Below are 12444 nucleotides of genomic sequence, written 5' to 3'. Positions count from 1 at the left end.
AGGTGAGGAGAGTAATTGCTAATATCTACAGGGCTTTTGGAGGATGTTTAAGATGTTCTAAAATCAAATTATGATAAAAATATTAATTAAAAATAAATTATGGTGATGGTTGTACAATTCTGGGACTATCTTAAAAACCACTAAGCCATATACTTAAAATGAATGAATTTTATGGTATGTGAAATATACTCAATAAAGCTATTTTTAAATATGTATTTCTGGGCCCTGTTTATCTTCCTGACAGTTGCTCCCTTTCTCCCTCATTTTACTTCAGCCATGTTTTTTTTTTTAATTATTTTTAGACTTTGTTTATTTATTCATGAGAGACACAGAGAGAGAGAGAGAGAGAGAGAGAGGAGAGAAAGGCAGAGACACAGGCAGAGGGAGAAGCAGGCTCCATTCACAGAGCCTGACGCAGGACTCTAACCCGGGTCTCCAGGATCACACCCTGGGCTGAAGGCAGGCACTAAGCTATTGAGCCACCCAGGGATCCCTACTTCAGCCATGTTGACTTTTTTTCCCATTCTTGAAATTCCACTGTAATTACTCAAAATGAACTTGGTGTTCTCTCTCCCTGCAATATTCCTACCTTGGCTCTTTCAAGGCCTGTGTGTTGTTATTCCATTCTCAGCTCCATCACTATAATTCTTTCAGATAACTTTCCACAGTTACCATTCTTCCTTTGCAGTACTCATCAGTTTTAGAAATAACTTTTTCTTTAAATTAGTTTTCTCACCTCCCTTTCATTTCTATTACTGAAGTGCAAGCCCATTTCTACTTTGTGCTCCAGTCACTTAATTCCTCCTGCCTAGAAGTTGCCCAATGATGCGTAATGATCCCATAACATGCATTTTTTTGGATAAGAGAAGGAACAAAAGAATAAAAATGGGGATGAGGCAAAATGAACTATGTTATTAAACAATACTAAGTGTATGCTATATTTTGCCTTATTACTTATTGTCATCTCTTTTAGAATAACAACATTTTGGAGATGCATGAAGATACCTTCTGCAATGTTAAAAATTTGACTTATATTCGTAAGGCGCTAGAGGATATTCGATTGGATGGAAACCCTATCAATCTCAGCAAAACTCCTCAAGCGTACATGTGCCTACCTCGCTTGCCCATTGGAAGCCTTGTCTAATTTCAGATAATGGTTAGCATTACGATGCCCACTACAATAGAACAATTCTTACTGCTCTCTTCAAAAAACAGAAGCTCAGAATGATACTTTCAAATTGTATTCTGAAAAATGGTGTACACCTAAAAGTTTTGAGCTAAGATGACAATTTAGTAATTTAAGCAAACACCAGGTAAGTCAGGAATAAAACCAAATGATGTACAGTAAGAGCAAAACTAAATGCTAAAAAATATTTCACAGATATTCTTGTAAATCACATGTAACTTGCAAGTTTTGAGGATTTATATCCCATACAATTTCAAGTTAAGCATATAATAAAGAAAAATACAAAATCAACACTTTAGGTGTATTGCCAAGATTTAGATGTTTTTTAGCTTTCCTATTCTTTTTTTTTTCACTAAAGCATGTTTCTATTTCCAAATCTATTAAAGAAAATGAAGGTGAGAATAAAAGTATTTTAAATTTACAATGGAGCTGTGGGAAAATATTCATTATAATCGTAACACACAAATAATCATATGCAACAGTAAAACACGTGGCTTCAGTTTTTGCATAATAATATTTTATCACCTTAGAGATATGACTACTCATTTTAGACCCTTGGTTAAATGGCAATTTATTGGTAGATCTCGTGAGATGATGGTGTTACAGGAGGACCTGACCCTGGTCTCGTCCCTCAAACACAACCAGACAGCTATCAAATCCTTCTATAGGTATGTTTCTGTGCCTTTGAATAAAGTAAAATTTAGAAAATGGAAAATAGATGATGATATGATCACCGCACTAGGGAAGAAGCTAAGGCACGCCTGCTAAGGGAAGTTGATCTTTCTGAAATGTATGATCAAAATACCAGCACATGGTCATAAACTGAAAGATTGACCGAATGAAAGATGATTTTCCTCCCAGTTGCAAATTCCAAGTTCTACTCCTGAGAAATAACTAGGAAATGGTTTCTTGAATGCTTTTGTGAAAGTTTCCATGAGAAATAAAAACTTCTACATAAGCAATTTCCCTTTTCTTTTTTTAAGATTTATTTATTTGAGACAGAGAGAGATGTGTGCGTGGGAGTGTGGGTAGGGGGAGGAGCAGAGGGGGTGGAGGAAAGAGGGGAAAGAATGTCTAGGGGACTCTGTGCTGAGCATGCACTGGGCTCTGCGGGGCTCAACGTGGGACCCCATGCAGGGCTCCATCTCACGATGCTGAGATCATGACCCTGAGATTGTGATCTGAGCCGAAAATCAAGAGTCAGACCCTTAACCAACTGAGCCATCCGGGTGCTCCAAGCAATTTCCCTTTTTTTTTTTTCTTCTTTTTTTGCAATTTCCCTTTCTTATACAAATATACATGTGCAGGTCCTACACACACATACACATCACCATTATTATGTGTATAAACATGGATTTTTAAGTACAAGAGATAATCATTATTCTAAATCTTGCTTCTCTCGCTAAAAAGATTTCTTGATGATTTTTCCATATAAGCACATACAGCTCTACTGATTCTGAAAAGCATCTATCAGCCCATGACATGAATGTTCATTTTATTTTATTTTTTGTAGTTACAATTAAATTACAAAACTGGCCTTGTGTAAACATAAATAGCTCTGTGGACATATGAGAGTACATCTATGGATAAATTCATAGAAGTGGAATTCTGGGTCAAGGAGCATATATATCATTTTAAATTTTAATAAATATTACTAGATTGGCCTTCAAAGATGTTATACCCATTTACACTTTCACCGACAGTGTGGGAGAGTGCATGATTCTCTTCTACCTCTCAAAAATGGTTAAATGTCAAACTTTTTCATCATTGCGTAATCTATTCCTGAATTAACCTATTAAAGTAAAAAAAGAGACAATTGGCCATAGTACACCCCTAACATTTAAAAATATACAATCTATATTTTTATTTTCAACTGTCTCTTTCAGGCAAATATATTTCTTCATCTATAATATCTGAATTTTTCTCATTAGTCTCTATCACCCATCGGATGCCATTATTTGTAGACACGATAGCTAAATTCCGAATTTCTGTAATGCAGCAATTGAAGAGAATTGTTCTCATGGTTCTCCACAGTAGGTGCATAAGAATCTCCTTGTTTCAATTTAAAGTACAAACATTGATACGTCTGTAATATTGAAAAATATCCATCAATTTTCTTGAGACTATCAATTTTCTTGGGGAAAACTAATCATGCACTCACTTAATCATAATTTGTATACCCAAAGTTATAAAACTTAAAAAAGCATAACCATCAATCCATCATTATAAACCAGTGATATTTAGAAATGGAATTTTCATTTGGACTTAAAAAATTTTTTTTAAGATTTTATTTTTTTTAGTTGAGAGAGAGAAGGAGCAAGCAAGAGCGGCGGGAGGGGCAGAGGAAGAGGGAGGGGGAGAAACAGGCTCCCCACTAAGGAGAGAGCCTGATGAAGTACCGGGTTCCGCTCTAACCCTGGATCCCAGGACCCCAGGGTCATGACCTGAACCAAAGGCAGAGGCTTAACTGATTGAGCCACCCAGATGCCCCTCATTTTGACTTTTTAGATATACTGCCTTTAAATACATTATCCTGAATCAGGCTAAAAGTAGAATTCTAATATTGCAACTCTGTTTTCTATCACTGCCTTTAAAAAACTGTCTCAAAATTAGCAGTTTATTATCTCTCAATTCATGTAGGTAAAAAAATCTTCTGTGACTCAACGGAGTTCTCAGTTTAGGATTCCGCAGGTGCCAAGGGCCAATAATGATGTTAGAGACCCATGAAAAATGTCTTCATTTCTTTTAACATAAAAGAAAGCAAGATAACGACAATAATGATGACGATGATAACAAACATGGAGTAATGAATCTAATCTGGCTTATATTTATCTTTACTGCAACAAGTCATAAATTAGAAATTTTATTTTAATTTTCTTATGGAGGAAGGGGCTCGTGAAAAAGTCATAATGAGGCTTTGCCCACAGGAATCTTACTGATGATCTTAGATCTCCCCACAAATGATCTAAAAACCTCTGTCCTCATAGCCTCCCCTGAATACTGTTACTACAAAATTGGGGTGGGCAGCTGTCACAAAAAGTGAAATGAAATAAAATACAAGGATGAGAGGGGCATTATTGTGGGAACACAGAGACAAATGACATGTTCCCAGCCATTGTGGCTTCCTACTCACAAGGCTACCCTGCAGATTTAATTTACCAGGAATTCTATAAGGACAAGGTGCTACAATAGCCCTGAAAATGTGATGATAGCATTTTAGTATTCGTTCTAAATGCATCCTATTTCAGGGGCCATTTCCAGCGCTTCACATTCTTAATTGAAAGCTCTCATTCTAAAACTGACCCCTGATTAAATGCTGTATTTTTTAATAATTTTTTTCCTTTATTCAATTGTTACACGTATTTATTTTTCTCAAAATTAACAGGTCATTTTTCACTGGGGGAAGGCACTTCCTTCTATTGCCCCATAATATAGCATACTTTAAAATTATTTATAAACACACATTTCCATGCTAATAATAATTCCTAATTGATCATTACTGCCTACACATGTTTTTCAGATGTTCCAAATTCAATATGTTGGGTTAATTCTCTGCAAATCCTGAGTTATTAAAAAGATTAAGAATATTTTCAAAGGGTGATAGTAAATAATACCTACACATAGTTCTATTGTGCCTGCAAAATTCCCATCCTTACTTCTTATATCTGGAGAAACTGTCCTTGTAGTTACCTCTTTACAAAGTTAAGTTTCTCTTCATAATGTATTTGAATGACATGAAGATTTATAAATGGGGAAGTTCCACCATGTTACTCCCTGATGCACAACATGCCTCACCAATTTTCTAACTAACCCCACAACTTCCCAAATTATCAAGAGGAAACACGAAGTTAATCTCATCTCACTTTTTGAAAAGCTCTAAAGGCTTAATACCTTGTATTTAGCTTCTATGACCAACAGATGGCGCCTACCTTTTTGGTTTCAAATAACTGTACATGGATATCTTCGCAGTTGCAAAAGGCGAGTTTTTGAGAGTGTATAAAATGCATTCCATTTATTTTTTCAATATCCCATAGGACTTAATAGGTTCCAAATATGGATCTAAAAATATTTGTTGAATTTTATTTATATGACCAACTATATCAGGTATATCCAACTTATCTCTAAAAATTTTTATTTAGAGGTTTAATTAGCTGAGGCTTGCTTTCTAAAAGCCAACTGAAAAATGATGAAATCTAATAAACATACCCAATTACGCTGCACCAGAATAAAGGGTAATTAACGTTGGCAACCTGGAAGAATTTAAATATGATATTCGTGATAAAGATAAATGAAGTACCTATCTTCTTCTCTCTGTTTTGAGCTCTCACTGACTGAATCTTGAATGAGTTACTACTGCCATCAAGTGTTAGAATTCATCCTAGTCAATTCATACAAATGCACAAAAAATAACACCAAGAGAGCAGTGTGTTTTCCAACTGGCCATGTAATGGCCTGTGTAACATAAAGCATAGCATAACCTATGCTGTCATGTAGCATTTAATGGAACTTCAAAATGCTGAATGTCATTAAAATATCCCAAATAAAGTCATAACCAGTTAAAATGAAGGACATATTTAACTAAATTTACTTGGTCTATGTGGTGAATGGACTTTAAGGTAATCTCCCCCAGTGAACTTCCCATCTCTTGGTATTCAAGCCTTTGGGTAACCTTCTCCACTTGAATGCTGGTAAGACCTGGGTCTTGTTTCTAACCCATAGAATATGACAAAGAAGGTGGATGTCGCAAATGCTAATGTCAAGCCCAGAGTACGATTCATATGCGTGTGTGTGTGTGTGTGTGTGTGTGTGTGTGTTCGTTGTGCTAGGAAGCACTAGGGAGATCTGCTTTGAGTTTCTGGAATGAGCAGCCCTACTGAGGAAGCCCATGACAAGGAAGTGAGAACGGTCTCCAGGAATGGCTGCTGACCCCTAGGACCTGTTGGTGGCCTCCAAACCTGCATGTGTCCTCCAGCCAACGGACAGCTAAAAGGCAGGGCCCTCGCATAGACAGCCTCAAGGGAATAAATTCTGCAATAACATTTTCCCAAATGGAGCCCCCAGATGAGAACCCAAGCCAGCCAAGCACCTTGACCATAGCCTGGCGAGATCCTGAGCTACTAAGCTAAGCTACTCTTGGACTCCTAACACCAGAAAACTCTGAGGCAACAAATGTTATGTCGTTCTAAGTAAGTTTGTGGGAATTTGTTACACAGCCGTAGAAAACTAATACTACATGTTCAAGCACAGTAAGTGTGTTATATGTTAATGTTGAAGTAGAACACTTCATCTTACAGTCTTTAAAGAATATGGGCCAATTAAATGGTGTCCTAAGGAATTCTTTAATTGCATTTTTGAAAGTTGTGTTTAACACACTCTGGTGGTAATTTTCTCAGGTGATTTACCAGTCATGAACAATTTGAATTACCGTGCTAATCTACTAGGGAAAAAAAAAACCTAAAAATCATAAATCATAATTTTCTGCTTCTCTTAAAAAGACGAAGGATGGAGCAAGAACAATACCACGTCAGTGTTCTTTAGTAAGGAGAATTAACATGAACTGTGCGGGTCATCATGGAAAAATTGTACAAAACCAATGTCCTTAATTATCTGTGAGTTCATCTTTTTTATTTTTTTAATTTTATTTTTAATTTTTTTAAGATTTATTCATTCACAGGAAACACAGAGAGAGGCAGAGACATAGGTAGAGGGAGAAGCAGGCTCTCCATGGAGCCCGATGCAGGACTCTATCCCAGGACCCCAGGATCACGCCCTGAGCCAAAGGCAGATGCTCAACCACTGAGCCACCCAGGCGCCCCAACCTTTTTTTAACACAAAGAAGAAATTCATGAGAATTCTACTACAGTAACACGGTCAATTTCTAAAGTTCCCAATTAAAGCCCAATATGTATACTACTTATGTCCTCAGAAAAATAAATCTGGAGTATCAGCATTCCAATCTGAATTAAGCAGAATAAGGGTATAGTAACTGCCAACTGTGTGATTCTACATCCAAGAAGGGACACTGGGGGCTAAAAGTGTCAGCATTCTGCACTTGGAGTCAAGCAGCAAACCACAGAGCAAACAAAATTGAATGAAGCCTGTGGAGTCTCCAGGTTTCACAACAAGGGTTGAAGTCCTGATCCAAAAAACCCCACATTGTTCTCAATTTTCAACCAGGAAGGCGCAAATGACCTTTGTAGGCTTCAGGGCTTCCCCACATTTCTTTCTCTGTCATATACTGGAGGCTTGTATAGACTCAGGATCCCAGTGGGCAATGTTCCAGTTTCCACTATTCCACTCACCCCAGGAAAGCAATAAAGGGATATACTCTGGGATGGTTTTCTCTAAGATCAAGCTTGGTAGCATTTTCACGATGTTTCTAAAAGGTGGGCCAAGAAAAGGGCATGGCATCACTCACAGGGTTAGTTATCTTTACATACACTGTATCAACTTCTTTAAAAGTCCTAAAGTATTGAAGTGTGACAATGGCCATAGCTAACAGCCACTGTGCGCTCATGGGTACCTGCACCAGCTGCTATAATGAAGTACCTTACGAAACCTTTAACACAACTATGGAATAGGTATCATAACCATAGTCTCCGTTCGGGTTAGGAACACAAGGTTTACAGAGGTTAATCATTGCTGAATTGAACTTGAAGCACATTCTCTTGAACAGATTTCATTTTTTTTGGAGCAGTTTTAGGTTCACATTAAAATTGAGTAGAGTAGCCATATCCAGTCCCATATTTGGGATTTCCCATATACTCTCTCGTCCCACTCATGGAGGGCTTCTTCCCTTGTGGATAACCCCTACCAGGAAGGTACTGTCCTTTCAACTGATGAACTTCCATTGACTCATCATCATCACCCAAAGTCTACAGCTCACATTAGGGTTCAGTCTCGATATTGTACATTCTATGGATTGAGATGGAAGCATAATGACATATGTCCACCACTATTATGGTATCATTCAGAGTAGGTTCATGCTAATGTAAATCAAAGCCCATATTCTTCACCGCAATGTTATAAAGGCTCCCAGAGTATGTGCCATCTGGTAGACAAAGGGACATCCGAAAAGAGGCCATTGGCATATTTGTATTCCCAAGAATAACCACCACCACCCTCAGACATCCTGGGATGATTTATTTAAGCAGTGGACATTTGCATGCCATAGCGTAATTACTAAAGTGTTTTCCCATAGGATTTCGTGTCCGCATCCCAAAAGTCCTATTTAAGGGTGAATGGGCAGTCCAGCGCAGCCATATGGTTAAGAATTTGGGGTTGGGGGCCAAACTGCCTGAGGTTTAAATACTGGCCCCAGGGCACCTGGGTGGCTCAGTGGTGGAGCATCTGCCTTTGGCTCAGGGGTGGTCCGGGGATCCTGGGATCCAGTCCCCCATTGGGTTCCCCATGCGGAGCCTGCTTCTCTCTCTGCCTATGTCTCTGCCTTTCTCTGTGTGTCTCTCATGAATAAATAAATAAAATCTTTAATAAATGAGTGAATGAATGAATACTGGCCGCAAAGCTCCTCATCCCGACCACCTCGGGTAAACTAACTTCTGGATTCCCTGAGCTGGGGGGCGCGGTGGCGATGCCAAGCTCACAGAGCCCGCGGGCCTAAGGACTGTGTGCCCGGGGCCCCCGGGGAGCCAGCACGGCTAGCAGGGTGTGCGCTCGCGTTTCACGAACGAGGTGCTGCAACTGCCAGGCGCTAGGGGAGTGTGCACGGCCCCCAAGGTACGAGTGGGGCCCAGTTTCCTGACACCAGGCACTTTCCCCTCTAGGCCTTCCACCTCCCCAAGTGTAGGATGCATGTTTTGCAATGTACAAGGTAGGTCCCCCACCCCGAACCCCACACCCCGCTGCCAAGAGGTTCAACTCTAGGCCCAGGTGCCTCATCCCCGCACCCCCAGGTGGTGCGCAGGTTTCACATGAACCGGCCCCGAGCGTCCTCCGAGTTGGGGAGCACTGCCCCCAGCCTCGGGCCCCGTCGCCCCCTTTCAAATCCTGCGTCACAAGCCCCCTGCGAACCCTCGCGCGGCACCTGGTTCCACCCGAACCGCCCCCCGTCGCCCAAGGAGAACGACCTGGACCCCGATTGGCTGTCGCCCCGGGCAACCAAGGACGCGGTGGGCACGCGGGGGCTCCGGCCACTATTTAAAGGCCGCGCCGCCCGCGCCCGCTCAGTCCCGCCGGGTCCCGGGCCCGACGGGGAAGCGCCTGGGTGGGGAGGGAGCCGCCAGGTACGCGCACCCCGGCCTGCCCGGCTCCCAGGCTCCCGGCGCCTCCGCGGAGGCGGGCGTGGGGGGCCCCGGGAGCGGGTGTCCCCGTGCGTCGCCCACCACCACCTTCGTCCCCCCCTCCCTCCCCAGCCTTACCCAGCCCCAGCCCACCTGGGCCGGACCGCTCGGGGGCGCAGGACGAGAGACTGCGGAGCAAGCGGGAGCGAGCGAGCGAGCGGAGCGGACGGAGACCGGCACGTGCTGCCGCCGCGCAGGCGGACGAGGCTCTGCACACCCGAGGCTCTGCACACCCTCGGCTCGGGCCAAACGACCGCAGCTTCCGGGGCGCTTCCGCTTCCACCTCCCCGAGCTCCGTGAGCGATGACCCAGACCCTCTACACACGGGAGGAGCCTCGTAACCTGGGCGGCGGCTGGGCGCCCCCCGCCCCGTTGCGCACCTGGTCCACCTGCCACCGAAGGCGCAGGGGCGCCCCGATTTACAAGCGGCGCCGCCGCTACGGCCCCAAGTCTGAGTATGAGCCCCCCTGGAAACAGCCGAAGCAGCAGCACGGCCCGGGCCCGTGGTTCCAGCCACCCCGACGGCCCTACTGGGCCGTGTCCCCTAACGGGGGGCGCCGCGGGGGGCCCTGGCGCCCGCCCCCCGGGGGCTTCTGGCGGCGGCCCGGCCGCGTGCAAGTGATCCGGGTGTACGGCCTGCACCCCGTCTGCCTGTGCTGCTGCTCGTGCTGGCGCGGGCCCTGGAAGCGCGGCTGGGCGCGGCCCCCGGGCAGGAGGAAGCGCTGGGGCCGCCGGGGTCGAGGCCCGCGCCGCCCGCCTCGCCGCCCCTCCCCGCCGCGCCCGCCCGCCGCGCTGAGCACCCTGCTCCGGCCCGTCAACCTGTACGGGTGGCGCGCGCCGGGCATGCGGGCGCCGCGCAACACCACGCAGTTCATCATGAACCAGATCTACGAGGACATGCGGCAGGAGGAGCTGGAGCGCCAGCAGGAGGCGCTGCGGAGGCAGCAGGCCGCCCCCGGGGGCTCCTCCCAGAGCGACGAGGCCCCCCGCGGCGAGGAGGGGGAGGGGGAGGAGGAGGACCGGGAGGAGGAGGAGGACCGGGAGGAGGAGGAGGAGGAGGACGCCGGCCCGTGGGGCGCTCCGTACGGCGGCGTGCAGGACCCGTCGCTCGTCTTCAGTCCCGACCCCGACCGGGAGCTCGGGTCTCCCGCCGCACCGCTGGGGCAGGAGGAGCAGGGCGAGGAGGGGGAGGAGGGGGAGGAGTGCGAGTGCGAGTGTGACAACGAGGAGTGTGATGGGAAGGAGGAGGAGAGCCAGGAGGAGGAGGAGGAGGAAGAGGCCTCAGATGATGAAGAGGAGGAGGTCGAAGAGGCTGACTGTGTGGAGGAGGGGGAGGAGGAGCAGGAGGAGGAGGAGGGGGAGGAGGGGGAGGAGGACCAGGAGGAGGAGGAGGAGGATCAGGAGGAGGAGGAGGAGACAGAAGAGGAGGCCGTGGAGGAGGAGGAGCCAAGAGAGGAAGAGAACCATTTACCTCTGCAAATGCCTTTGTCGTTCCTAGTGGGGCCCGAGGAAGAGAGAGAGAACTTTCTAAACTGTGCTTATTTAAGCCCCAAGCAGATCATTCCTAGAGTGGCCCAGGAAGCCCTCCTCGTGGTTGAGACATTAACTGTTAGCAGGAAAGGGATTGAGGATGGGATGGAACTGATGTGAGGCTAAAATGGAATAGCCACTTATTGAAAACCAGTTCCAAAAAAAAAAAAAAAAAAGAGTTCCATTAATAAACATACCAATGGAAACCCCTTCTTTGGCCATCATAAAATGTTCAGAAACTGGTGTGTTTGTGTATGAGTATGGGTGGGGGAGGGGCAGCTTTCAAATATAATTTAATCGGAAATGATTAAAGGCCAAATATTTTATTACTGCAGTTTGAATGGTTTCATTTGGTGTTTTCCTCTATAGACACGAGATTTTTTTTCCAATTCTGGCAATTTTTTTTTTTTAAGTTCTGGCAATGCTGGAAGGTTTTTCTAGGGTGCTTTTTTGTTTTGGTTTTGGTTTTGTTTCTTTGGTAACAGATTTATTCAACTGTCAAGTAGACAGTTGAGCTTGGAATCAACAGGTTTTTTGGCGGTTACATGCTTCAGGAGCCCACGCGGTAGCTACTGAATGTCTGTCAGTGCTCTTAACATCATAGTGACACCATGTAAGAATGTCTATATTTCAAAAAAATATTTTTCCTCGTAGATTCTCCACCTTCAGAGTTCGTTTTTGAGGGTTGTAATTTGCTAACCCCACTTGTTTCTCGTGGCATCACTCATTTATATTCCTTGTGCCGCAGTCTGTAGATCTTCCTCAGAACACAAAGTTGCTTCTGTGGAACTGGGTTTTGCCATGGCCTCAACAATCCATAAATCCATGCATGGAGAGGATTCCCCATGGTCAGAAGTCAACTTGTACATCTAGTTAAAATCCAAGGTAACTACAAACAATGGAACATAGCTTAGATTTTGAAGCCTTGTTCCTGGATATATTCCTTGTCATGAGTTCACGGGAACCATAAAAATAGTTTTTGCAGAATGGATTTTTTAAAGGATTGTTGGCCTTTTGGGGGTGGAATATCTTCTTTCCCAGTTGGTCTTCCTTTCAAAGAAGAGTAAACCAAAGATGTGTTCAGTGCAAGCCTGTGTGAGCTAGTTTCTAATATCTAAACAATTACCTACAGAGAATACATTATTCAAAGTAATAGTTCTTATTCAAACATTTTTAGGAAGTCAATACATTTCCTCCTGGGCACTTAATTCTCAAAACTTAATAAAAGTTTCCATCCATAGCATATTTCCAGAACATCCCTCGATGTGAAGACTTCGAACCTTTCACAAAAATTACATTTTTTTTTTTTTTAACAAACTGTGCTAAGTATAGTTTGAATCACAATTCAATATTTGGTGAAGAGCAGACTGTATGGTGATATCTCACCTGGATATTGATTTTTACTCATATATCCCAGCGTACTGCAGC

The 12444-nt window shown here is 44.0% G+C and overlaps 2 protein-coding genes across 3 annotated transcripts in view; both read left to right on the top strand.

The window, feature by feature from the left end:
- Positions 1-2148, top strand: part of EPYC (epiphycan) — a 38498-nt gene extending 36350 nt beyond the window's left edge. For both annotated transcript variants that reach the window (XM_072773040.1, XM_072773041.1), the window contains one exon: positions 974-2148. In XM_072773040.1, coding sequence (XP_072629141.1) covers positions 974-1144 — 171 coding nt within the window. In that variant the 3' untranslated portion in view covers positions 1145-2148. The remainder of the gene's footprint in view (positions 1-973) is intronic.
- A 7149-nt stretch (positions 2149-9297) lies between these two features.
- Positions 9298-11350, top strand: CCER1 (coiled-coil glutamate rich protein 1). Its single transcript, XM_072773037.1, has 2 exons — positions 9298-9429; positions 9559-11350. Exon 2 carries the CDS (start codon positions 9790-9792, stop codon positions 11134-11136), a length of 1347 nt encoding a protein of 448 aa, XP_072629138.1. The 5' UTR covers positions 9298-9429; positions 9559-9789; the 3' UTR covers positions 11137-11350.
- Positions 11351-12444: the final 1094 nt, after the last annotated feature.

Source organism: Canis lupus, chromosome 13 (assembly GCF_048164855.1).
Source record: "Canis lupus baileyi chromosome 13, mCanLup2.hap1, whole genome shotgun sequence".
Taxonomy (NCBI): Eukaryota; Metazoa; Chordata; class Mammalia; order Carnivora; family Canidae; genus Canis; species Canis lupus.
Note: the sequence above shows the minus strand (reverse complement) of the source record. Positions and strands in the feature narration are given on the sequence as shown.

Excerpts from the sequence above, each read along its gene's own strand:
- CCER1 (XM_072773037.1), top strand. The coding sequence starts at position 9,790 with ATGACCCAGACCCTCTACACACGGGAGGAGCCTCGTAACCTGGGCGGC.